This window comes from Erithacus rubecula (genome assembly GCF_903797595.1).
Source record: "Erithacus rubecula genome assembly, chromosome: 4".
In the NCBI taxonomy this organism is placed as follows: Eukaryota; Metazoa; Chordata; class Aves; order Passeriformes; family Muscicapidae; genus Erithacus; species Erithacus rubecula.
In genome coordinates, this window is record NC_136686.1 from 1,145,874 (window position 1) to 1,173,470 (window position 27,597).

The 27,597-nt window shown below is 39.1% G+C and overlaps 1 protein-coding gene across 5 annotated transcripts in view; it reads left to right on the forward strand.

Annotated features, from left to right (window-relative positions):
• The window catches only part of EPS8 (EGFR pathway substrate 8, signaling adaptor), a 112,308-nt gene extending 85,829 nt beyond the window's left edge, over positions 1-26,479 (forward strand). For 4 of the 5 annotated variants that reach the window (XM_079304053.1, XM_079304054.1, XM_079304055.1 and 1 more), the window contains 12 exons: positions 227-353; positions 699-787; positions 3,006-3,080; positions 3,670-3,818; positions 5,645-5,828; positions 7,469-7,602; positions 10,735-10,846; positions 11,690-11,833; positions 18,176-18,422; positions 21,950-22,130; positions 22,656-22,785; positions 25,055-26,479. In XM_079304053.1, the coding sequence (XP_079160179.1) occupies positions 227-353; positions 699-787; positions 3,006-3,080; positions 3,670-3,818; positions 5,645-5,828; positions 7,469-7,602; positions 10,735-10,846; positions 11,690-11,833; positions 18,176-18,422; positions 21,950-22,130; positions 22,656-22,785; positions 25,055-25,168 (1,686 nt within the window). In that variant the 3' untranslated portion in view covers positions 25,169-26,479. The remainder of the gene's footprint in view (positions 1-226; positions 354-698; positions 788-3,005; positions 3,081-3,669; positions 3,819-5,644; positions 5,829-7,468; positions 7,603-10,734; positions 10,847-11,689; positions 11,834-18,175; positions 18,423-21,949; positions 22,131-22,655; positions 22,786-25,054) is intronic. The other variant, XM_079304057.1, reaches the window with a different exon arrangement.
• Positions 26,480-27,597: the final 1,118 nt, after the last annotated feature.

Consider the following 27,597-nt stretch of genomic DNA (forward strand, 5'->3'; position numbering starts at 1 on the left):
CACTATCTTGTTACACATATTTTGAAAACTTCCAGCAGGCCTATGTTTAAAAATACAAATTAAATAAAATACTTTACAGGTATGTAAATTTAAAAACACAATATGGAATGTTTAATTCCAGCATATGGAATTTGTTGTCTGAGGGTCTGGACATTTCAATTTCTGGAGTATTTCTGCTATAGATTCTGAAGAGAAAACAAATACTTTTTTTTTTTTTCTCCCACAGCAAATTCTGAACCATATTTTGGATGACATAGAGTATTTTGTTACCAAACTGCAAAAAGCTGCTGAAGCATTTGCTGAACTTTCAAAGAGGAAGAAAACTAAAAAAAGTAAAAAGAAAGGACCTGGAGGTAAGAATTCATAGTGCACACAATTCTGTTTCTCTCAGGATCATTGGAGGAGCTAGGAAATGTCTTTTTGTGTGGTTTTTCTTAATCAGTGTAGCAGTTTTCTCTCCATTTGAGCTCAAAGGTTCCTACACAGTATATGCTTAGAGGGGAACCTATGAAAATAATTTGCTTGAAGTCAGTGGGAAATGTCAAATGAGAGATGTGACTACAGAATGCATTTCTATATTTACAAAATTCTGTAAGATGGTAAATTTAATGTGTGCCTTGTTGTTTACTCTATCTGCAATGTTTCTGGAATCTATATAGATATAACCAGGTGTATAAAAATCTCCTTTTGTTCACCAGAGGGTGTTCTCACTCTCCGTGCAAAGCCGCCACCTCCAGATGAATTTGTTGACTGTTTCCAAAAATTCAAGCATGGCTTCAATCTTCTGGTAAGTGACAATTATTGGTCTGAGATGAGAGCCAGGCCAGGGCTGGCCAGCTCTGGGCTACCTTGGCCTCTGAGCTTGGGGTGCTGCTGCTCAGTTCTCTGCACAGTGGCTAGATGAGCATATTTGGTGTTCAGCACCATTGTGTTTCTTCCTTTCCTGGTTCTTTAAAGCCTTTTACTTGGGAAATTTGCTTTTTGAATCATAGAAGAACTTCTAGGAAGGTCTGTGGGGCTCTCAGTTCTGTTTAGTTTGCCAACATCACCAGCTGTGGCCTGAATTTGATTTTATTCAGCCATGCCCATCAGACTCCCTGTGCTTGTTGCCATCATTACCCAGGACCTTCAGGCCTCAGAATGCTCCATCCAAAAAATTGCTGTCTCTTTATAGCTTCTCAAAAAGCAGAGATGATAATTCAAGAGCCTTCTGCTGGCATCTCCTCTTCTGCAAGTGGGAGTCTCCTCTTCAAGGGAGGCAGCACAAAACATTTGCTGTCAGACACTGACTGTCCCTTCCAACTGCTGGGGAGGCTGTGCCAGTGGGGGAATCTGCTCTTGGATTCACTGAGTCAAATCAGCTTCTTTCTTCCTCCTGGGAAATGAGTTCTGATTGCAGGAAATATTTAGACATGTTAAAAATATCTTTAAAAAAAAAAAAGAGACAAGCTGCATCAAGTATTGTGGTTCTGACCTTAAGGGATTGTTGTTTTGAGGGAGCATGAACATCTTGGAATGTGTTTATCCTTCTCAGTAAAAGATGGAATGTTCAATGGTTTTTTCCATTCTTTCTACTACATTCCGCATTCAAACTATTTTATTTTTTTTTTTTTTTACCCAAAAACATGCTGTGCATCTTTGAGTTTTTCTCTTCTGCGCAGGAGAAGTCACAGCTCTTGTTTTTATGCTCAGCAGAATCTGGGACCTGGTTCTGGTGTTGCTTTTGGGAAGCTGTGCTGTGACAGTGCTTTAACAATGCTTTGCTTCAGCATCTTTGCAGGGGCAGGGGCAACAAAAGCCTGAAATTTGTGCTTCATGTCAGGCAAGGAGAACAGTATAAAATGAAGAAAAGGTTTAAAAAGAAAAGGAGTAGCTAGAAGAACAGAATCTTCAAGTAGAATGGAAATAGTTTTGAAACCTCATGCTGGAAGTTTCTAGAAATGGCTACCATCTGTCAAAAAGCTCTAGATAGACTGGGACTGGGTTGTTATGATTGAGGAACAATGCAGAGGAAGTCATTAGAAGCAAAAACACATCCTCCTCCTCCTTTCTTCATTTGGAGGGACAGTTGGATGTAAAAGCAGAGCAAGGGCAGCCAGAAGCAGTTTGAGGAACAGATGGCAAAATGCAATAGAAACTACTCTAACTCTTTACAGCACATTTGGGTTTCTTATTTCTGGAGCCTCAAAGCCAATGGGTGATCAGTAGATAAAATAAATTCTCCAAGGAGCTCTGTCAGTGAATTTTAATGATTTGGGGTTTTTAGAATTTTTTTTTTTATGGTGGGGTTTGGTTGTAGGTTGAACTTGATGATCTCAGAGGTTTTTTGTAGAAATATGTTATTATAACAGATAAAGTAATAGATGAAATTCACTATTGATGGCATAGTCATGGACTGGTGAGGAAAAATCACATATGCAGAACAAATCAGAATAAAATGTTGATGTAATAGAGGTTCTTGGGAGGAAGAAATCTGTGTTCAGTGTGACCAACCAAGCAAATGGTAAAAACCATGAGGGAAAAAAAAGACAACAGAACATTAAAAAAGAGCCTCAATTCACCATTATGTTACCTGGCCTGATTGTTTTTGCCAGTGTAGCCAAATTGAAGAAGGAATTGCTTGAAGGAATTACTTCAACTTAGAAAAGACCAGATTCAGGAAGGCCATAATAAGTCTGTAAATGGTTATGAGAATTGCTGGAAAAAGTGAGTCGAGAAGGACAATTTAGTTTTATTCAGACAGTTTGCAGAATACTCATGGAAGTAAGAGCTGTCAGATTTCCAAAGGAGATGTTTCTTCACAAAGCATGAAATTTGGGTGTGGAACTTCTTGTTTTTCACAATAAGTGCTAAAATGTGCATGGAGTCAAGAGCACTGGGATGGATGAGCACTTACACTTAATGGGTGTTGCAGGCTAGGCAGGGAGGGCCATTCTTATGTGAAATATTTATTGTCTCAATAATTAAATATTTCATAAAATGCACCCTTTGTGTTTTCCCTTCAGGCCAAGTTGAAGTTCCATATCCAAAATCCTAGTGCAGCTGATCTGGTTCATTTTCTCTTCACCCCACTACATATGGTAAGGTTTTACAGTTTTCTAAGTGTTTACCTTCAGAACTCTTGTATTTATATACTCTGTAACCTTTTTAATTATTACAAGACTGAAATGTTGTGTCCCTGGACAGTAAGTAAGGAGAAATGTTTGTATCTCAGGATGAGGTTTTCTTTGAAAAATAATTTATATCCTTTTCTGTGTATTTTCCCTTCCATTAAATGTATTCATTTAAATCATCTTCAGCCTTGTGTTACACTTTGCCATTATAACTTTTAACTAGCAATAAAAAAATTTAGGCTCTCTACATAATGCAGGAGGAGAGTTGAAAGCATATTTAATGGAAGTGTGTGTAGCTTTGATCAGTAAAGCATAAACACTGCCTAAATAAAAAATGGTTGGTGACCAGAAAAACATTTCTCCAGCAATAAATACTTTAGTTCATTTATAGGACATCAAGACACACTGTTGGGTTCTCAGAGGGGTTTTTACTTCTGGGGGGTGTTTTTGTGAGCAATGACTGTTTCCTAGCTGCACTGTAGATACCATAAATTCACAGTCACTTCCTTACTGACACCCTGTATGTTCCTGGCATTGTTTTAACCCTTGGATTTAGGTGGTGCAGACAACAGGAGGTCCAGAGCTTGCTAGCACAGTGCTGAGCCCCCTCCTGACCAAGGACACCATAGACTTCCTGAGATACACTGTCACCAGCGAGGAGGGACAGCTCTGGATGTCCCTGGGAGACTCATGGACCAAAGCCAGGTGAGAGAAAACCCTCAGGTTCTACAGAACATTCTCTAAATAAAATTTATTGACATGGTGATCCAGCCCCCAGTATATTCAATATTGTTTTGTTAGGATTTGGGCTCTTGAGAACAGTTCTTTGAAGGTTTTGCAAAGGAAATCTTTAGCTTCACTGGGATTTGAGATCTCAAGGAGAGACAAAATGCAGACAGATTTAATATTTTTTTTTGTCAGTGATATCCAGAACCTCTTGACATAATCTTCTGCAGTATCTTTTTGTGAACTGTCCCATTTTTTTTCCAGCCCATCTATCTGGAGTTCATTAAACATTTTGAAGGTGCAATAAAGAGAGACAAAATATTAATTAATAGCTATAAATGTCTGTTTTCAATTTCCAATAATTCTTAAAAGCTAAAAATTTGGATTAGTTTCAAATTAGGTGAATTTAACATGCTCAAGAAAATAGCCAATTGCATTTCAACTCTATAATCTGTGCCACATAAGTACATTTGACGATGATGAAGTTGTGCAATCACTCGGGCTGGAAATGCAGCAGGTTTTTTGTGTTTATTCATCCTTGCTCTTAAATTTCAGATTGGAGCACAAATGTCTACCAGATGGATTTTGTTTTTATTAATGATTTTATTAATTATTTGACTGATTAAAAACTGTAGAGTGTAAGGAAACTGCATGGAAGGAGTGGAAATGGCTTTGAAGTCCCTGTGCAGGGAAAATGGATCACTGGGCAAAATGATGGGCTCTTTGTCTTGGGAACTACTTAATTTGTTTAGTTTATCCTGAAAAAGGGTAATGGAAAGAGAAATAGCTCATGTTTGGTAGTGAAGAATAAAGCACTTAAAATGGAGTTGGCTGATCTGTGCAGATTAGAATTGATAGTGAGATTGATCTCAGTGTCCAGAGGCACCCTGGAGTGGGATGCAGCAGGACAGGGCAATGATAAAATCAGGGATTACAGGCCAAGCCCTGTAATTCCCATTGCTGACATTGCTGCCCATGCCACTGGCAGCATTTGTCCCCTGATTCTGAGCAGTGTCAGCAAGGAGCCTGTTCAAAGACTGCAATGTGCATTCCTGATTCTGCTTCCACTGTGAAGCACAGTAATTTATACTGGGGACAGAGTGTTATGTGTAATGCACAGGCATAGCAGAAAAGCATTAATTTTGGTGTTTGGTATTACAATAGAAAATGCTAATGGAACTTTGAAGAGTAGTACAGTATTTTATAAAGATCTATGTACTATAAAACAGCCAATGTGATGATAATATTGCTCCTGGAGCATGTAGAGTTGGGTGGGGTTTATGTCTGTGAAAGATATTGTTTGGGTTTTTTTGGTTTTGGTGTAGCTAAGCCTCCTAAGCTTCCATGCTTCATACTTCCTTTCAGGTGTTCTTACAAAGCTGGCTGTTTGTCTGAAGTCTTTTGTTGGTAGTTTTATACAAATAGATCATTTTCCCCCACATCTCACCATAAAACAATTCCCAGATTGGCCTTGACTGATTCTCCAATTACCCATCCTTTGCTATAAGGCAGAAGTTTGTGTTTTAGCAGTTTAGCAGCAAACTCCTTCTGCAGGGCACTGCAGGGAGGATAGTTGAGGTTAATAAATGTGTTCTGCTGATTCTCTCTGTTCTGGCATGATTCTGCCTGTATACTAATAAAACTACTATACTAAATAAATAAATCAATTCTGCCTGTATGCTAATAAAACTACTATACTCTCCTCTATGCTACTAAAAATACTAAAGCATTTTAGTTTATGGCAACCCCATTGAACCAGCATTCCTGTACCTTTGACACAGATCTCTAATTTGCTTTTCACACAGAGCTGAATGGCCAAAAGACCATTTCATCCCCCCCTATGTGCCCCGTTTCCGAAATGGTTGGGAGCCCCCCTTGCTGAATTTCATGGGAGCTCCAAAGGAGCAGGAGCTCAACCATTTGGCTGAGTCTGTGGCCAACGTGGCAGAGCAGCAGAGGAAGCAAGAGATGAAGAGACTGTCAAGTGAGGTAAGCTACTGCAAAACTGATAATTAGCTCATTAATACCAACCCCTGCCTTCCTGAGGGAATATTCTGGGGCATTCCTGGGGAAATCATGCCCTGGCACCTCTTCTGTCAGTGGAAGTTCTTTACACTTCAGTGGGAGTTATAGGAAACCAAATACCTGCTCAGCCACCAAAAATGCAATTAGGAAAATATAAGCATTTTTTTTCCTGCTGTCCTTGAACTTGTGCATTTCCCTGCCTCAGCTGGAAGCCCTAAAATTCAGTTTGATTGATCTCTGCTATCAGATCAGATTTTGAGAATAAATACCTTGGGCAATGTTTGAACCCAAGTGGTGTCTATTTGTATGAAGAGTTCTGTGGGGTTTAATTGCTTTTCACAAACCCTCAGTCCCCTAAATGAGTGTCTCTGGGTGCCACATTAGACTGGAGGCTGAGATTAGGTAAAAAACTTTTCTGTGGCCACATCAACAGAGATAAGAAAAAGAATAAGACAAAAGCAAAAACAAAGCCGGAGAAAACTAAAAAAAAAAACCCCAAAAAACCAACAACAACAACAAAACCCACAACCCACAACAGGCTTAAAGATTTGACAAATTTTGGTGATTCTCAGCCAGTCCAATTTGTGCACCTGGATGGTATAAGGAAAGGATATAAAATGAGCTATTTCAATATCATAGTACCTTCAAATGAGCTCTTAGGCTTGGTCTTGTTTTTAGAAATGGTGATTAAGATCATTCTTGCCTAGAAGGAGAGTGTCAATGCTGAATTTAAGATGGGGTTTTTTTTGGTTTAAAAAAAAATAAAAATTTCTAAAGCCTTGTGTGTTCTTACATATGCGCTTGTGATAGAGTATGATTATTTTCCCTAATTAAAATCCATAATTATACCAACTACCATACTCCTTTCTGCATTTCTTCATGAGCTATTGCTATATTCAGTGAGGGTGTGACATGAAAGAGCTCTTTCATATCATGATCTTGCAATAGAGTGATAAATTTACTTCATTTCTTACACAGGCTCAGTGTTGGTTGGGCTAAAGTTTTGTGACTTCAAGTGTTGTGTCCAGAACAGAAGCTCAGAGCAGTTTTACTGTGCAGTTTAAGTCCAGAACAGAAGCCCAGAGCAGTTTTACTGTGCAGGTTAAATCCAGAACAGAAACTCAGAGCAGTTTTACTGTGCAGTTTAAGTCCAGAACAGAAGCTCAGAGCAGTTTTACTGTGCAGGTTAAATCCAGAACAGAAACTCAGAGCAGTTTTACTGTGCAGTTTAAGTCCAGAACAGAAGCCCAGAGCAGTTTTACCGTGCAGTTTATTTTAAAGCAGTTCAGCCATTGTTTATAAGCTGTGTTGCTGCAGTGATATCTCAGAGATGACACAGCCCTTGCCCCAGAGAACTGTTTTCCTCAAGAACATCCTCTGCCATATTAATGCAGCAGGATAACTCGGGATGGAAATTCCTTTATTCTCATGCCTTTGATCTCCGTCCTTACGCTCTTGAATCGCACAAGTTATTAACTTTTCATGGCATAAACCCTGGGCACCTGAGGCTGGGGGGATGCTGGCAGGACCCCTGGGGTGCAGGATGAAGAGCAGGGGGGATGCCACTGCTGCACTGGTGCCTTTGTTCCCTTTTTGTCTTGCAGCCTCCCGGCGTTCCCGACTACCCCCCGGCGGATGGGTATGCATTCAGTAACACGGTGTACAAGAGAGGGCCTCTGCTGGACCAGGGGGCAGCTGTGGCTGCCTTTAAGCAAACTGTTAGCCGACATGTAGATAGGTAACCCTGCCCTGCCAGCAGCCCTGGGGCTGTGGAAAACTGTCCCCACTTCTTGCTCCTGGGGTGGTGGGCTCTGAGACTGCCTCTGGTTGTGTCATTGTCTCTGCTGGGGAAGGGGTTCTGTTTGTTCTGCTTTTCTTATCTAAAGTGTATCATTAAGACTCTTTTTGTGTGATTTCTATGAGATATCCTGTTTATCTGTGATGTCAAATTGCTGCTTTTTGTCAGAAATGGTATGGTGGAGTTCCAGTCCAATTGCAAGCACAGGATCCACCCACTTCGGTTCAAATTTTAGTTCTGATTTGTTTCATGCTTAAATACACTCTTTGCTCTTTTCAAAGTTACAAAGAATGACAAATCTGCTCTGAGATTCACCTGTCCTCCTTTTGACTGATTGTTTGATTTCCTTAGCTGCTCACTTAGTGCTCTGACATCTCCTGCTTTTTGTTTTCTGGCCTGGTGTATAAATACCCAGAACAGTGCCACTGTCTCTTCCATCCTCTTTCAAGTGTTACAGAAAATGCTCTGAAATGTTTGCATAGCAAACAGTGTCTTTTTGCACATCCTCTTTCAACCCCTTCATTTTATCCTAAAGCTGAATAACTTGACAAGATGACATGCAGTGATCCTTGGCCTTGTCTTTGGGGAGAATTTGTACCAGCACAGACTGTGGAAGCAGATCAGTAAAGAAGCACTGGAATTGCTCTCCTGTACCCAACCATATTCCAAATATGCTATATAAAAAGTATTCTGTCTTATAAGCCATGGAAGATGTTTAAGCTAAGTTTTGGGGATCAGCCTGGTGATTAAAGCAACTTCCATATAACTCTTGATAAAAACCTTTTCAGAATTCCTAATTTTGAGCCATGTGCTAAAAGATCCTGTTGTTAATCTGCATGCAAACCAATTCCCATGTGGTGTGCAGGCTGAAGACACAATTATTTTCCTGAACTTTGAATGTATTCTTCATAGCAACAGCAGCAGATCACTCATTTCTTAATTGTTTCCTCAGACTTGATTGCCTGTTGCATTCTTGTCTTGGGACTATTTATCTTGAAATCTAGATGATCTGCACTCTAAATTCCTTTCCCTGACCTGTAATGTGGTAAGGCCTGTTTTGTCCTTTCAGACTGAGAGTATTCCATGCAAAGAGGAAGAATCACATCATTGAAGTGTTGATGATATCAGGGGTTCTGTCTAGAACTGAGGGAGTTTTCCAAGCCTCCTTTGTGGCTGGTGAAGAGCAATGGGTGTTTCTAGAAAGCAGCTCATGAAAGGTGAAATTAGTCTTTGGAAAGCTCTGGAAGGAGACCTGCTGTAGTGGTGCCTGTTTCTCACCACTGATGTAAGACATGCTTCCCTTGGGTGATGCAAATAAAGAATCTTAGATATGTGGTATTTCAGGAACTCTGGTGCCACAAGAGCACTGCATAATTCTCAGCAAGTTTTGTGCTGTTTCCAAGTGGCTGTTTTGTGCTGTATAGTTTGGTTTTCACTGTCATTTGAAGGAAATCTCTCTGAAAATCTGTGCAGCACTCTAGGCTCTCATTAGTGTACAGTGAAGAGCTGAGGCCTGAAATTATGGTATATCTGATGTAGGCAGTAAGAAACAGTGGAGGATGGATGGAGGGAAATGATCAGAGTATTTGTGCCCAGAGTAAACTGGCTCATTAGGATGGGCTTGAAGAATAGGGTCTCTTCAGAAGCATACATCCATTGTCTGTTCCATGTTCTGGGCTAAGTCAAGTAAAACTAAAATGTAGACATTTAAAAAAATTCTTCCCGAGTTATATTTTTTGAAGGAATCAGGATAGTTAGGTGCAGACAAAATAAGAACACACAGTTATTGAAATGATTTTGGAAAGGCTGCTTACAAGTAAAAGTACTGTCAGAGCTACATTAGTGATATCTCTGACATAGTAAGAAAGAAAATCAAAATTATATGAATTTTAGGGGGGTAGCAGGAAATATTTTTATTACACATTGTTCAGCCTTGTATCAGCTCTTCTGCAGGCTGGGGGTCATCCCCTGCTTTTCACTTTCTCCTTAAATAATCTTTGTCCTCCTTTCAAAATAATCTTCCAATCTAAATTTGATTTTCCTTGGTTCTGCTCTCCAAGCCAAGTGAGACAGTTCTCCACAGCCATGCAATGGCCAGGTAGCTGCTGGATTGCTCAGGCACACCTGGAGCCAGAGTTACACAGCAGCAGCAGTGTTCATATCCCAGGGCTGTCACCTTCTACCCTGCATTGCAAACCATGGATTGCTTCATGTTTTAATTAGCTGCTTGGATTTATTTATTATTTATTTGATTATTTATTTATTTATGTTCATGTTTCATAGTTATTTATTTATGTTCATTCATTTATTTGTTCATGTGGTTTTTGTTGGTTTTGTTTGTTTGCTTGCTTTACTGTCCAGTATGGGTTTATATTGTTGGGTGTAATTTGCAGCAGGAATATAAAGTTACTTTTAGAGGGGAGGAGGGACTTGTGATTTGGAAAAGTGTTATGTCAAAGAAAGTAGTAGCTCTTTAACCAACTGGAAAGAAGTTATTTCTCATTCTTAATTGATAAAGTAACTTGAAGTTGTTAAAGTTGATGGCATTTTATGGTCAATTAAGAAAACTGATCTACAATAATTGAAAATTTTTTAGAGTTTAACTCCATTAATATTGATGGCAAAAATTTATTTCATATATTATGTATTTGAAACAATTTTATACAAAAACCAAGATATCAGTTATATCCCAAGTACAGCCCTTTTTTTATATGGCAAATGACTTTTTAACTTTCTGCAGGAAAACTAACTACATATAGAGTACATGTTTATTTTGAAACAATAGCACCTGCTAATCTAGGTTGTTATAATGCATCTTGCAAGCAGCAAGATGAAAAAGATTAGCAGTACTTGAGGTCTGTGCATTTCAGCCACCTCTTTATTTTATTTGTACTTTATTTTTTTGGCACTTAAATCAGTGTATTATGAACAGGTAGTTCTATAGCAGCATCATATTATGGTTGAGAGGTTTTTGCTTTAAAAAAATGTTTTGCAGGTTATTCTAAGAGGACACTTTGTGGTTTTAGTTGCTTGACTGTCTCACTGAACAATAGTCTGGTCTTTGCTTTGCAGAAACTATGAAGCACACAATAAAACACAGGGCAAGAAATATGCCAAATGCAAGTACGAATTCGTGGCAAGGAACAACAGTGAGCTTTCTGTCATGAAAGAAGAGATTGTGGAGGTAATTTTGTTTGCAAAGACAACACAAAAATTGCTGGTGCTACTCAAAGCTGAGGGTACATTTCCTGTGGAAATGTGGCTTTCCTTAATGTTTGCTTCAATGTGTTTGACTTGTCTGCCTTGGTATGGAAAGTTCACTTAATTTGTTTTGCATCAGTTTTGCTGACTTAGGAAGGGTGCTGCAGAGATCCGTGCTCAAAATACATTTGTGTGTTCCTTCCACCTTCTCCAGTGCTGCTTTTAAATATTAAGTAGTGTTTAAGTTGCTATCTGTGTACACACAGGGTATAGTGAAGGACTGTTCCTTCCAAGAGGATGTGGCACCATAAAAGTGAGATAGATTTGGAAGGGAAGGAGCAACAAAGTGAGAAAATGCTGAGTCTGAGAATGTTGGGCAGGCAGTCTGGTTTCTGACTGCTCCTGCCCATCCTGCTCCCATTCCCTGTTTACTAAGAAGTGTTGTGTCTCCAAATCTGTGCTCCCCCAGAGCTGCCTTTACTTGGTTTATTAGTAATTATTTATTCCTTTTGTCAACAGCATGTGGGTTGTAGAGATGGCAGCATCTCTGTGCAATTATTTGATTTTTGTTACACTGTCTGATGCAGCACATCACTGGGTTTTACAGAACTTCATTGCACACTTATGTATTCTTTCTTGAGAGACCCATTTTGAAAAGTGCAGTAGAACCATGTGGAATTAATGATGGTAAGGATCAGGGAAGATGCAGGGGTTTCTCAGGGACACATCTGTGCAAGAGCTGTTGGCAGACACAGAACCTGTCAAAGTTGTGGTTTTGCTTTGAAAGTCAGGAAAGATCTGTAATTAATTTACCCAATTATTTCAGATTCTGGATGACAGAAAGCAGTGGTGGAAGGTTCAGAACAGAAGTGGCAGCACAGGCTTTGTGCCAAACAACATTTTGGACCCTCTGAGGAGCACAGAAGGCAGCCAGGGATGGGCAGAGCCTGCCTACACCCGCACCATCCAGGTACTGTCCATCCTGGAGAGAAACCTCCCTGGGGAGGGGCAGGGTGAGCATGGAGCAGGGAGAGAGCACAGCAAGGCTGAGATAACCCTGTGTTCCACTGGCACCTCACAAATCATCTACATTTCCTGTATTCCTGTATCATCTACATTTTCTGTATTTTACAGAGAATACAGTTGATAGAGACACAGCAAAATGTTTTACCTCAGTTTTTTTTTTTACCTGCTTATTTGCTTAGAGGTGGTAACTTCAGTCTCCTAATGGATGTGTATGCATTTATTTTAATTGCAAAAATCCTTTGTGAATTGATAGCTGTTGATGCCAAAGAAGGAGTTTGAATTATTTAAGGTAGGGTCATCTTTATTTTTCCTAGAAGTGTGAACTCTAGCTTTTCCTTTTATTTTCTGTCTTTGTGTCTCTCTATTCCAGTCTCAAATTTATTTAATTATTGTATTTTTGGAGTCATAAAAAGGAGGTATGTTTTCTTTTGAATGCACAAAGCAGGTATTTTTCAATTACTATGTCTGTGCATCAATAGCACTCTATTATCCTGACCTACTTTTAATTTTCTTTCTTTTATGTAGTGGTGTGGAACTAATATTTTTGTTGTTGTTACTTCTTTTATATGTTGAACAGAATTACAGGGTAAATTACTTTAAAAAATTTCTTACATCAGCATAATTATGGTATATACAGTTTATATAGTGTATGTATCTCCAAGTAAGGATATACAGAATAAGGTTGTTATATGCATTTTTAGACAAAATTTAAGTGGATTAGAGGCTGCTAAAAGAAGAGGTTATATTTTCTAAGATCTCTTGCTTTTTATTTTATTTTTCCCTAATGTTCTTGAAAGTTTGGGCAAACAAGTTTGGATTAAGCAGAAATTCCAGGTCTGCCTCTAATTCAGACTTTTAAACCAAACTTTTGTTGAAGCTTGAAGTTTAATAATTTAATCTAATCTAATATTCATTTGTTGTGTCTCCACCTTCCAGCTGATGACTACAAAACCAAAAAATGCACAATGTTTAGCCAAATAATGTAGTAGAACTGCCTTGGTGGGCTTCACTCAGACCATTTCTGGGCTTTCTTGTCCCAAATTGTTTGCCTGTAACATCTTGGCTCATTCTGCATTGGTTGTGGATTTGCCTGTCTGTGAAGTGCAGCATGCATCTAGAGTGCTTTTCAAATTCCAATTTAAAGATCTGGCTTGGTTTTACCCTTCCTGTGCATGTTGTTCTGTGTGTTTGAAATTTGCCACTGAGTCCTGAGCAGGCTGAGCCCCTCCTTCAGCAGAGGTTCTCACCCCATCCTTCTGTAACCCACTGCAGGGTTTGAAGTTTTCTGTTTGAAATAATGACAGGGCATGGCATATAATAAAATAATCATTTCCACAAAGCATTTTCCATGGACCTATGGAAATTAGGGTCAGGGGACACCATTTAAGATAAGTTTGTTACTTTGCCCTCTGGCAGGTTATTCTGCAGCTTGATCATGTTCAAATGAAATTATTTATGAATATAATGAATTGCACAGGATAAATGAAGTCTTCACCCAGACATGTCAGTAATGGTGTTTTAACTTTATGGTGATTATTATAATTTTAGTACTCCTGAGCATTCCCATTTCTCTGCTTTCATGTGATGGACTTCATTTGGGAAGTGTTTGCATAACTCCATTTATTTTCACAACAGCATTGAGACATTGCTGTTATTTCAGAGAAAACTGGGGCTTGAAGGGAGGAATGTCTTGCCCAAAGTCAGACAGGAGAACTTGTGGTTAGAGCAGTGCTGTATCCCAGAAATCTGTTTTTTTAACTTTCTGTGCTTTCTGGCTTTGACCCCCTGGTTGCTCTCACTCTGTTCCCCTGTCTATTGACCTCTAAGTCCACACATTACTTTCAATCCTGATTTTTCACTCAGTTGTTTTCAGGATCCAGGTCCCAAATGGTCACTTGAAAGCACTGAGGTGATACTTGCAGGACATTGCAGCAGCCCAGATTTAATTATCTTTGTGAGTCAGGCTGTAACATTGTTTGTCTTCTGGTTAGTTGAATTAGACCCAGGAAACAGCATTTTTGCTTGTTTGGTTCTCTTGTACTTTTAGGAGAGCATTTTGCTGAATTCTCCTATTGTTTATCAAAGTTTTCTGGGGTGTTGGTAATTTAAGCTGTTTTTTTGGGGTTTTGTTGGTTTTTTTTTTTTGTTTTGTTTTGGTTTTTTTTGTTGTTGTTGTTTTTGTTATTTTTTTGTTGTGAGCCAGCACTGGTATTTCACCATCCTATTATATATGAACATAAAGAAGTTCCCAAGAACTCTGGTTTCTTAATTTGTAAAAGTATTGCTGGTGAACCTGTGAAACAATTCATCATAGCATTTCCTATTGTCTGTGCCTTTTATTATCTTTGTTTTAATGCTCTTGAGAATGAAATTTTAAGAACTTAATTAGGAAAGACCTGCGTATCTTGGTGGGCATGTTAATTAATCTCCTGACACCCTTTTTGAGGTGAGACAGTTACATTATCAGTGATGTGAACAAAATCCTTAGGCAGAGAGTAAATGTTTAATAAACACAGTTTGCCCCTATTTTTTATTTTCTTTTTTTTTTTTTAAGAAATGGGGACTAATCCTAGCTAATAAAATATGAATAAACAAATTGTGCCTAAATTTCTTGTAACTTCAGTAAAACCACAAGGAGCTGCTTGGGTGGTTTTAAATGAGACTTTAGTAGGCAGCTGTTTGCATAATAACTGAACCCACCAAAGCAAACTCTGACAAAAGACCCTGTTGGAAATTTTCTCTTCCAACCTTGGGTACCTCCTTGGCCCTTTTGGCTGAGGATGAGTGGCTGGTTCTCTCTTGTCCCTTCAATGGAGTCCCAGGAAAAGCTCCAAATCACAGTTCCATTGACAAAACTGAGGCTGAATGCTCTGGTGTCCTCTGTGCAAACAGGAATGTGGCACTGAAACACTCAGAAAGAGACTAAACTAAAGCTCTGTGTCTGTGTTAACTTAATGAGAACATTTCCCAGCACTAACACTGGCTCTGGTTCTATCCAATGCCTCTTCATCTGTTTTCCCCATAGTTTGAATATCTATATTCCCTTTTTTAAATGCCAAAATATATGTGAAAATATATTGTTCCCAGCCTTTTACACTGATCAAGAGTTAGGGTTGATACCACTGGGATTTTTGCTCAAACTCATTATTTTACTCCCATTAAAAATAGGTTGAATCATACTGAATCTTGTTTTTTCACCAGATGCAGCCTGTAGTGTGTTGAAAACAGCTTTGGGACTCATTTTTTTTACTGTAAAAACAGTGATTTTTCTGGCAAGAAATAAGTAAACAGAATTTAGTCCCAGTAAGCTTTTATGATATATCCAGATTTTTAATGAGTGTGTGTGCATCATCACCATTCCAAACAATTTAAAGCATTTGTTCCAGTTTATGCAAATTGGGGAGTGCAAGCTGATTCCTAAAAGAAATAAAAAAGTGAGGAAGAAGGAAAAATAAACCCCAGAATTGTTCATGTGATGAAATCATTGAATAGCTGGTCAGCAGGTTGTGCAGGAAGAGGGAATTTTATAAGGGCACAGAGTGACAGAGCAGGGGGTAATGGATTTACTCTTAGAGAGGCCAGGTTTAAATAGGATATTAGGGATAAATTCTTCCCTGTGAGGGTGGTGAGGTCCTGGCACAGGTTGCCCAGAGCATCTCTTGAGCTAGAGCAAACCAGCACTTTTTAATATCTGCTGTGATTTCACTCTTACTGTCCTACAGCTGCAAGTGCTTTTTACATTCACCTGATGATCTTTAATCCTTTGGTAATCTTTTCCTTGGGTTTTGTTTTCTATTAAACCTGTTTCTAAGTTTCTGTCTGGGTAGGTGCTCTGATTGCTTATATGGCATCACATGTGTATGTTTTGCTGCCAGCACACTTTTCCCTATTCAAAATAAGACTATTAGAATAAATCACTATTAGTTTCCTAGTCAGTAAGAAGAGGTAATTACTAAGACTGGTATTCCTTTAGTTTAAATTGCAAATGGGTATGGCATTTCAGGACTGATGTGTGAGACAGTTACTTTTTACCTTTCTAACAATACTATTTGATGTGATTTACTCCATTTTCCTCACAGCAATTACTGGGAGAGCTTTCAGAGGTAACTGAATTACTCTTCTGATATTGAATCTCAGAAATTCCTCTTTTGGACTATGTAGTCACCAAATTCCATAGTGCATGCTTGGTTCTTTTTATAGCAATGAATAGGAGTGATGGGATGATTGTGTGGATGTCCTCAAAAGATCTGGAGTTAAAAAAAAAAGCATTAAAAAAAGAAATGTTAAATGGGATTCAAATATATAATTGGTTTTTGGGCACTGTTCAGCAAAATGCAAAGTGTATTTTAATGTGGTTGCCTTGGTAAATTTAGAGTTTGAGTGACACTTCCAGTTTAATTTTTGTTTGCACTGCAGCAAGTTGTTTTGATGAGGCTCATGATTGCAGTACAACATGTTTTTGCAGCTCCTGCAGTAACATCCATTCAAAGTTGCATGTAATTTTTAACTTTCTCTTTTCCTGGGTTATAATTGTGGCAGTGTGCAGTGGATGCCTTAGTTTGTAACAAATTCTCTCTATCATAAACAAGTTCTACTTTTTCTTTGTGTTTTTTAAGAAGGTCAAAACACACATGAAGGAAGGACATTTTGGGGAGAACAGTCTGGTAATTGGAATCTGTGAACAAGATAAAAGGGTGTGAATATCATTGGAACCTTTTAGTACTGTGAAATTTCAAAACTCTTCAACAAGATTTTGAGTTCTATCACAGGACATCTAGATATAATAAATTATGGTATATTTGCTATACACCTAGTGAGGGCACTCTCTTTCCACTAAAGAGCAAGTTTCATAAATTTATTTATTCTGCTTTTGCACAAAGCCATTAAGATGCCTTTGGACAACAAAATGTTGAGATAAAAGCAAAGAAACTATCAAGCAAAAATGTTTAATGGGAAATGTTTTGCAGGGATATATGTTTGATTTAGTAACTGACTATTATGGTTTAATTAAAAAATCATCCAAGGGAAGTAAGAGTCATTTCTCAGGTTTAATTGATTGGCCAGAGAAGCTAAGGGGATACATTTTCTGCTGTTTTAAATCACTGTTGCTGTAATGGTTTGCACTCACTGCTAAATGCCTTTGTCCACCAGCTGGACTTGGCTGGGCTGGGGATTCCTGTACAAAGGGAGCTGCTGACATTTAAGGAAAGTTTCATTGTTGTCAGGGCAGTGATTTGCTGCTCAAATTCTAACATATGGCTCCTACAAATATTTCCCTACTTGATCTTCTGTAAAACCCTCAGCCCCCAAGGAAATAGGGAAAGGTATTTCAGGAAGGAGCAATGAATTTGGGGAATGCATTCATCTCTCTTCATACCAAAGTAAGCAGACTTGTCATAACTACAAGATGAGGCATCCCTGTTGAGCAAACAAACTTTAATATTGAACCTTCAAGCTGTGTTAGACCAAAATTGTGGAGAGGGAGCACTGTTAAACAGAGATATGGACTCTGAACTGCTTGAAAGAAAGGGGTAGCACAGGTGCCTTATGGATTTGTCTGTCTTTATGATTGCTCTGGGAAAACACAGGTGTTCTTCTGTAACTGGGACCATTCTTAAAGGCAAAGAACAAATTCCTTCCCAAAATTATTCTTGAGACACCTGCAAGTTAGTTATTAGCAGCAAGGTAACTTACATGTTGTTAAAACATTGGATGAAGTGGGGGAGAAAGAAATAACAGCCTTATTCCAAGAATTGTGAAAGCTTGTTTTTAAATCAGATTATGGCCTTTAGATGGCTTGCAGTAGTCAGTAGCTGAAAAGGCACAGATGGATGGATATGAGGAACAGGAACCTCTTAGTATTATCCTATCCTCAGTGCCATTTAGAAGTTAAAACACTAGTTGAGTTTAGGTGTGGCTGGATGTGTACATTTTCTGGATTTTTTTTTAAATAATATCTCCAAACTATAATTTTTTACACTGATAAAGTTCAAGAAACCAAAAATTTTGAAAGCTGCCGACAAATATGAGGTAATGGAAGTTAAGGATTTAAAAACAATCTCATGTATAGAATTCATCTTCTTGAAAGAAATGAATGAGTTGGGTCGGGCAGAGAAGGAAATTGATGCCGAACGTTGACGCCGGCTCAACTTTTGGCAAATTTTGGAGCTGTGTCTGGCGAGTGAGATGTCCTAGTGGAAGAAATGACACCGTTTGGTGCAAAGCCTGGTTTGCCTGATGTGTTACCTGAGTTTGTCTCCTGACCAAGCCTCTCGTGCCGTTGCAGAAACAGCGGTCGGAGTTCGTGGCCAAGCCGCCGGAGCCCGTTCCCGCCACGCCCTCGCCGCCCCCCGCGCCCGCCCCGGTGCCCGTGGCCGTGCCCCTGCCCCCCTGTGCCCCTGCCCCTGTCCCTGTGCCCGTCCCTGTCCCTGTCCCCGTGCCCAAGGCCCCCGTCAGCCGCCAGAGCAGCACCTCCAGCGACGGCGGCGGCGCCGCCCGCGACTCACAGCGCCACAAGCAGATTCCTGTGGATCGTAAGTTTGCCCTGAGACAAAAAGCTTTCAGCACCTTGCTGTGGGTTTGGTGTAATCCTCAAGTTCCTTGAAGCTGTGTTTTGGGTGAATCTTCATGGGGAGGTTTGGGTTTAAATCCATTTGCTATGGATGTGCGTTCTGAGCCTTGGTATAATTACCGTAAAGGTAATTAGGGAAAAACACTTTGCACTCGTCCCATCTTAATTCACAGTTTTGGAAGAGGCCACTCATCCAAAATCACTGGGCTGGAAGAGACCTTTAAGATCATCCAGTCCAACCCATGCCCCAACACCTCAACCAAACCACGGCACCAAATGCCACATCCAGTTGTTTTTTAAACACATCCAGGGATGGTGACTCCACCACTCCCCAGGCAGACCATTCCAGCACTTTGTCACTCTTCCTGTAAAAAAACTCTTTTTTAACATCTAGCCTAAATTTCCCATGTCTAGAATCTCTAGTCAGTGTTTTTTAACACTGGAAATGCCTGTGCTGATATGCTAATACACATTTTCCACCTGAAACTGCCCCATTACAACCTAAATTGCTTTTAAAATCAGTTGTGTTGTATTCACACTTCAATTCACGATCATCCATGTTTCTAGGTCACCTGCACCATTCTGAAACACATCTTCAAGAGCACACCCAGGTCTGGCTGATGCACAGAATCCCTGTTGCAATAATTTTGTAGAGTTACTTTACTCAGAGCTCCCTGGCTTGATGAAAGCAGCAGCAGCTGCCAGACCAAGGAGCAGATTTGGTGTCCTTGTCCCAGGAGGACACAGGAACATATTCCATACCTCTGTAGCTAGAAAAACTTGGTAATGTGCATCCAACAGTGTGTGGCTGTCAAAAAGTTCTGATTAAGACCACCTTGTTAATATGGCAATTGAGGCATGCTGAGGCTGCTACTCTGCATTGGCTGAAAAGCAGGCAGGGTTGGAAAACCTTGTTTAGTCAGTAATTTCTGTCCTAAATGCACTTTAGGCAATGTGATTGCTGGGCTTAGAAATAACTGAAACATGCAGGCAAGCATTTTCTGCTGCTTTTAAAGTAATAGCTGTAAAAATAACGAGCTTTTTGTAGTTCAAGAGTTGACAGCTTTTCATATCCTCTGCCTCACTGCCTTACCAGCAAATCCTGCTTCCACCTCAGGTCAGAAAATGGGAATGAGCATAATCCTTTCTGGGAAAGGGCTTCTTTCCCCCTGTCCCCAGGGGATGGGATGTGTGCCTGTGTGGATAATCCTGTTGGTGGAGTCTGTGGTGACATTGCCTAATGGAGGACAAGCTCCTGCCTAAGCTCTGAACTCAGGAAGGCTCTGGGGGCTTTTCACCTAATGGACTGTCTGTCTGGAAATGAAATAGAATATAGAAGCAGACAAATAAACAGTTACAAAAGGTGTGGGAAGTGAGAGTGAATTTCCTGCACACATGTACACCAAAATGATAATTTTATTTCTGTGGAAGGACTTTGCTATAGCATGTCCCAGTATCCACAATGGATTCTAGATGGAAAATGAGAAGACCATCCTGGCTTCAGGCACAGGGTGTGTGTGAGGTGTGGAGAGTTGCTGTAGAGGAACAGGAGATGCTGTTCCCTCCTGGAGCTCTCACTCACTGGTTCAGGAGCTCCAGGCACCACAAAACCCTCACAGAATGGGTTCTTCTGCAAAGGGGATGGGAAAGCTGCTGGCCAAGCACCCACCTGAGCCCTGCAGAGAACACTGCAGAACCTGGCCCATGCCCAGGACATCCTGCTTATTTCTGATAATGCATCTTACAATGAAGAATATCTTATCTAACAGCTACATATTTGTCTCTTGATACAGTCTTGGTCTAGATTAAGCATAAGTCTTTCAAAATCTATGTAAATAGAAGGAAGATAGCAATGTTCTGTGTCCCTGCTTGGGAAAATAGCTGGTGCAAGCTTTGATAACACTGCCTGCAGGTTTTCCTCGTGTAACCCCTGTGAGATCTGCACAAATCACTGAGCTCGTGTCACTGGGCTCCTGATTCACCCTCAGGGTGGGGGAGAGGAAAAAACCCTGCACAGCAGGGCCTGAATGCCTCAAATATTATAGGAGATAGTTTTTCCACTTTCAACCTGAGGCTGTTTTGGAAAAGAAGAAAAGGAAATGGTTAAACCAACAGTTTTATTCTCTTTGCTCTGGTGATTAAAGAAATCATCCTAGAGGCCTATATAAAGCTTGTTGTTATTAGTTTAACTGGTTAGAGATCCTGATCCCTGGAGAGATTTTGAGAGAATGTAAAAGGAAAGTAGAGAAAGCAAGAATGTTTCTATCTTGCACAGTTTTCTTCATATTGAAGTTGTGTTGTTTTCATCTGTTCCTATCAGTGTAATGGGAGAAAAGGAACAGGTTTTGCCATCTGAGTGCATTGAGAGGGTGGTGTTGTTGCTGTTTGTGTATCAAAGTGAGAAGGTTGAATAAAGATCACTAAAAATATCTTGGCAAGGAAATCCTGAGAATTTTTGAGATAATTTGTTTGTCAGAGGATTTTTATAGTTGTTCCAATGTTATGGCAGAGGGTTTAACTGTGCAGAATCAGTATTTCTCTGAGCCCAAAAGGTTATTTACACCTTATTGAATTCTGCCTGTTTTTGTGAAGTTATCCATATAAATTTTTATAGCAATTTTAAACAATTCTCACTGTCATTATAATTGATCTTGTTGAAATGACTGAAAAGCATTTCAGTTTGTTGCCTGCAAATGAACAGCAACTGAACTAAATGTTTCAGGCAAATGGGTTCTGGGGAATAATGCATTCTTACAGTTTTGTTTAAAATGAATAAATAAACAAATCTTGCCCTATTTTTGAGCCTCTAGTAAGAGCAGCTACCAGTTCCTTTAATGCCTTTTTTAATGCAAAGTGTGACAATGATTCTGCTAAGCAGCCACTCCAGGCTTGGAGTGAATTCAAATTTCTCAAAGCCCTGTCAAAAATGCAATTGCTACAATAGCTCATCAGATGTAAGTTGGTATGTGTCAGCAGCTGTGAAATTTTTGTGCCCATGTTGATTTGCACAAAAAAGTTTAACTTTGAACTAAAAACTCCTTGTGGAAAGTACTACCTTCCCACAGTGTGAGCAATCTTGCAACCTTCTTCATCTTTTTCTTGGTTTCATTTTTAAACCCTCAGTTCTATTTGAACAAAAGGCAGGCTGTGGCAATTGAATAATTCTCCATTTCCTTTTTATTCTACACCTTGGGTGCTGTCACACTGCTCTGTGCCTCTCTGTGACATCCAGCTCATCTCTCCTTTCTGGGGTCTTAGTTCAATTCTAAGTCTGGGGCTTTTTTGTTGGTTTTTGCTTGTTTTACAAAGAGAGGATTTGAAATATTGAACTATTCCCTGGGGGAAAAAAAAAGAGTAGTAATTCAATGAGATCGAATTAATTAATCTTTAAAGAAAAAAAAATAAAAATGTTTGTGAGTTAAAGTGGTGTACAAGAATTGACTGAGCAACCTTGAGGGTAACTCCAGTGCCATCTCTCTCTCTGTCCAGGCAGGAAATCCCAGATGGAGGAGGTGCAGGATGAGCTGGTGCACAGGCTCACCATCGGCCGGAGCGCTGCCCAGAGGAAATTCCACGTGCCACGGCCCAACATCCCCGTGGTGAACATCACCTACGACTCCTCTCCTGAGGATGTGAAAGCCTGGCTGCAGTCCAAGGGATTCAACCCTGTGTGAGTCCCAGGGCAAATGCAGCAAAACTCCTAAACATTGTTTTCAAGTCAGGAAGTAGGATGAGGTCCGACCACTTTTTTAATTCTGGCAGCCTCCTGAAAATTGAGAGATGTCAGCTGCACTCTTAAAAAAATTAATTCATTTATATATATATATATATACTTGTGTCTTGTATGAATATTTACAGTTATAGTTATATAGTTATATATATTTTATTTATTTATTTATAAGTGTACCTAATACGCATATAAAAATGTATGTCAGTGTGGGCTTATAGATCTGCACAATTTATACATGTTATATTTTTTATATATATAGTTTATATAGCATATAGATATAATGTGTGTATATATATATTTTAGCCTCTTCCTCTACCCACTTGACTTTAGTAGTCCTGCTGCATAAAGTTTGTTCTGAATTTATCAGCTTTGCCCAGGGCCAGGTGGGATGAATGCAGCCCATTTGTCTCCCCTGGGCAGAGTGGTTTTGCTCATTTCCTGTTTGTTCCCTTGCTGTGTCCCCAGGACTGTGAACAGCCTCGGTGTGCTGACAGGGGCTCAGCTTTTCTCCCTCAATAAAGAGGAACTCAGGACTGTTTGCCCAGAAGGGTCAAGAGTCTACATCCAAATTACGGTACAGAAATCTGCCTTGGAGGTAAGGACAGCTCTTCTCACTCACCTCATTCTGAACCTGTAGAATTAAATAACTCCTGTGAGGAGTGTTTTCTCACTGCCCATCACACTGGTAAACATTATTTTTATTTGGTATTAATTCATTGGAACAGCATTCATCAAAACACCAGGTGAAATCTTCCCCACTTCTAAAGGTGTTCAAAATCATTAGAAATAGCACTCAAGTTTAAAATGTTTTGTGGTGTAACCAGGCTGCAAGGAGACAAAACCAGCCCAAAAGAGCTTTTGGGAAAACAATGGGAGAGTAAAAGATTTTATTTATAGGACATATACATTGATTTATAGGATAGAATAAGCACACAGGTGACCTTTCAGGTCAAGCACCAGGGTACCTGCACTGAAGGGAAAGCACTGGACCCTGTGCTAGCAGAGTTTCTGAGCCAAGGATCAAGTACAGAGTCTCTGTATTTATTGCTCTGCAGCAGTTTGCTTTAATTAAAGAAGTTATTATCTCTTAAACACCTTAAGCTTATATCCAGAGCTGTGCTAAGGACAATTCTTGCCAAATTTAAACAAGTAAAATTGGAGATGCAACTACCTTTCTATTTTTTTTTTATTTTTAAACTTGCTGTGGCAAGTGGAAAAATTATCTAGATGTGAGATCAACCCAACTGAGAAGTTATATTATCCACATCCTATTTAGAAGAAAATCTTGAAGAAGTTTAAAATATTTTTCTATCCTCTCCTTAAGTTGAGACTGTCTCACTTAAATGATTTTAAGCATTAAGTACCAGGCATATTTTTAAAGTCAAGCTTATGATGATGCATACTTTACACTTTACATGATCAGTGTGGATCAGAGAGCATCAATTTCTAACACTGTCAAAATTGCTTTATTCTCTTCCTCAAGGGAATTTTGACATTGGATTTCAGAATTTATGCAATTCCTGATGGCTTTAGCCTGTTGTTTGCTGAATTATGTCATCAAAGGAAGTTTCATCATCCTTTCTCTCTTATAATAGTATAATATAATGCATTTCAAACTCATCAGTCATGTTGTCAGGGAGGCAAATTCTTTCAGCTTGAGCTGCACAGTTATTCTCAGAAAAATACTTGTCTGTGACCTCTGATAAAATATGTTGTTGGGTATCTGCTGGTGGTTTTTTTTTATGCATGATTCAGCAATGGGTGCTGCAATTGCTCTGCATCTGAAACCAAGAGGGCAAGGACAAGATGAATCAAGAGAAGTAAAGCTGTTCCCTCACTTTCAGAGTCATTTCTAGGCCCCCTGCTTTGCCCTTCCACTCTGGGAGAGGAGAGCAATGGTATTTTAAGTAGGAGGAGCACTGTAGTTAATTTAGAAATTTTCTAAATTTCTGCATTTTAATAGATATAATGGGGTAAATCTATATTAAATGTTAGAAAATTTATGGGATGCATTTTTCCTCTTAACACTCCTGAAATTTTATTATAAATGTCAAAATAAGTTTCTGCTTCCTTATTCCTGATTTTGAAGTTTTGAAGGTGTTGTCATGTGCAGAAAGTACAGCAGCAGATGTTCTTTATAATCCCCTAGTTTGTTCAAAGTCATGCACACTTTGGGAAGTTCTGCTCTGGTTAACAGGTGTCCTGGTCTTGCTAATAATTTCATTTATGTTGGAAAAGCAGTGTTTGCAGCTGGTTCAGCAGACCTGGTTTTCACTCCTAAAAGGTGAAATAAAGCTTTGTCCTCACAATAATTCACTGTTGCTAACACTGTAATAAGGACCAATTTCTATGGCTCTGCTCTAAATTTGGAACCTCTGAGCTGCAAATGCCTCGTGGAGAATTGTGAGAGAGCCTGAGGCTGAATCCTTACTCAGGTCTTGGCTATGCAATCCCATGTGCATGTGTGAATTTTGTGTTTGCATAAATCCAAACCCATCAAGGACTTATTTTCAGATTTTTACTTTCTAAATATTATTGCCTTGATTTTTAAGTGTGGAGTCCTAACAAACTCTTTGAGCTTTAAGTCTGCTTTTTCTGAAGCCATATTTTATTAACCCCCTAAATATCCAAACTTCCAGGGGGAGTTAAATATGGGAATTAAAGCTGCTCAGCAGGGCCGAAAGGCAAGTTTATGCTTTTAATAGTCTGCAGATTTATTTCTGGTATATATTTAAGGATAGTGTAAATACTTTCCTGTTGGAGCTGCAAGGTGAGTTTGTTCAAACAACTGTCTTAACAAAATGCTGGCAGAGGAATTTCAGTACCTGTCAAAGCCACAATAAACTCTTCTCTTCTCTTTATAGGCTAGCAGTGGTAGTTCAGAACTGCAAGAAATTATGAGAAGACGGCAAGAAAAAATCAGTGCAGCTGCCACAGATTCAGGTGTGGAGTCCTTTGATGAAGGAAGCAGCCACTAAATGTGTTTTCTCTTTTCTTTCATTCCATTGTCCATAGCATTAAACCATCCAGCTTTGCTTTAGGGAGCAGTGAGGGGGAATGTCCTATTGTATTGTATTAGCCAACATAAGGAAAATTGACTGTAGCACCCACAGAAGTACCTGCTGCTGGCTCCTCATCATGAAAAATGGGCAGATGAGAAATGCAGTGGAGATTCCTGGCAGGTGAAAATATTGGCACATGATTCATTTGCACCCTGAGATGAGTCTTGGCTTTGTGGAATTAACTTGATGGATAAATTGGAGCATGTCTTTGGTGATTCATCTGAGGGAAGCTGAGCCAGCAATAAAAAAACATTTGAACTCTTCAGTAAAAATAAGATTTTGGATCCCATCTCTTGCTCTAGTGTGCAGTTATGTCTTTTTTGGCTCAGTCTTTCTTGTCAGGCATTTGGCTGCAGGATGTTTACTTAAGTTGTCGACTCCAGCAAATGTAGAGGAAATATTTAGGGAATGAACAGCAACCCAACATAGACTGAATCTTTCCTGCATCACCCCAAGATGTTTTATTACTAATGATGCTGTTTATAGCAAAATAATATTCTGTACATTGATTTTATCCCTATTTCACCTGTGATGAACTATAATATTGCACAAGAAGGAGTAACTAGAAAATAGTAACACAGCCCAGCTCAAAGAGGTGATGAGATCTGCTGTAGCCATGCAACAACTCACAGTACATTTTTAAAAAATATATAATTGCATTTTTTTGTCTGTAACTTAACCCATCAAAAAGAACAGTGTATAACCTTGATTTCTCTGTGTGTTGGTCCCAGACATCAGTTTTCCTCATGCAAAAAGCCTTTGTAATTTCCTTTATAAATGTAATCTTTTGGAGAAGTGGATTCCTGAAAAAGGGGGGAAAAAGAAAAGACAAATATCCCTTCCAGAAAATGTTATTTTTGGAAATGCAATGATTTTTGTCAGAAAATGCTCTGTTTCACATGGTCATGTGATTTTATATATAATATATGTATTATATATAATATATAATATCACTTAATTTAGATAAATTTAATCATCTAGTTTGATTAAGTTTCATAGTGCCTTTATCACATGAATCAGCTTAAAGTCTGCAATAAACAGTATTTCTTGTCTGTTAAATTGTTGTATCTTTGTGGCTACAAAGACAGTATTGAAATAAGAAAGTAATCTTGATTTTTGCCATTAGTTTGCTTTTCCTCTGCATACAAGGGAAAAAAAGAATCTATTCATTTTTCACAAATGAAAAATTAAAATCTTAATAAAGGTGTTAGTGCCATTTATTGTAAATGTCCTTGCAAATACTACTTCTGTGTGGTTGGTTGTGTGTCCATATATGTTTTTGCATTTAATATACATTATTTATGCCTGTCTGCATAAACGTGGCCTTGTTCATAAATGGGTGATAAATCCCATAACCTGAAGGGATAAGCAGAATTGTCTTGGGCTTTGGTTGGTTGATTTGTGTCCTTTTCACAGTTTTAAACTACTCATGAATTAACAACCAAGTACTCCTTGAGTTGTGTTTACCCTTTAACCTTTGCTGAACTTACAATTATGATTGTGATTTCTTTCTATGATTTCTGTGTTACACTCTGTGAAATCTCAGTGGTGTTGAGAAATATTTCCCTGTTTGCTGGAATTCCCTTGGTGGTTTAAAGCACTGCAGGGAGCTTCACCCTCATTCTGCTGTGGAGTTTTTGAATTTCCTTTTTGTTGGCAGTGGTAACAAATCAAAAGGAGATCTCACTTGGGGTTCCTCAAATGAAAAGAAAATGTTTTCTTTAAAATATTCCATGGTTTTAACGAAAAACAGTGGTGAAATGCAGTGTTTCATTCAAAGTGTTTTCTCTAGGATTTGAACAGTAAGGCTCATTTTTTTCAATGCTAATATTTAATATTTTGTTTTGCTGCTGTGAATCTGCCTTTTTGAAAGGGTGGAGGGAGGGTGTTTAGCAGCCAGCAGCTCTAAGATTCCAAAGCACAAACCTGCTAACATCAGCAGGGAAATTCTTCCCCTTCTTTAGGGAAGAATGCTTGGGGGACTCCATGGGAAGAGCAAAGCACTGTGAAACCTCACATTTAGTTCAGGGAGAGCATTTCTAGGCAATAGTGATAGGTGGAGCTGTTTACTCACCATCTAGCAATTCAAATGTTAAACAGGGCTTTGCTCAGAAAAACGGGGATCTGGGAGATTTTATACCAACTTTTTTTGCTCCAAAGCACTGAATTATTTAATAATTGGTTGGTTTTTTTGTGTTGAGTGGGTTTGGGAAATAAGTGCATATATGTATGACTGATGTGTGCAGAAATGAATGGTTTATAAAGGAGTAGAGATATAATATCCAAAATGATAATGATAAGCTGAAATGTGCAGAGCTCTCAGTGTGTTTGTAATGTCATCTCTT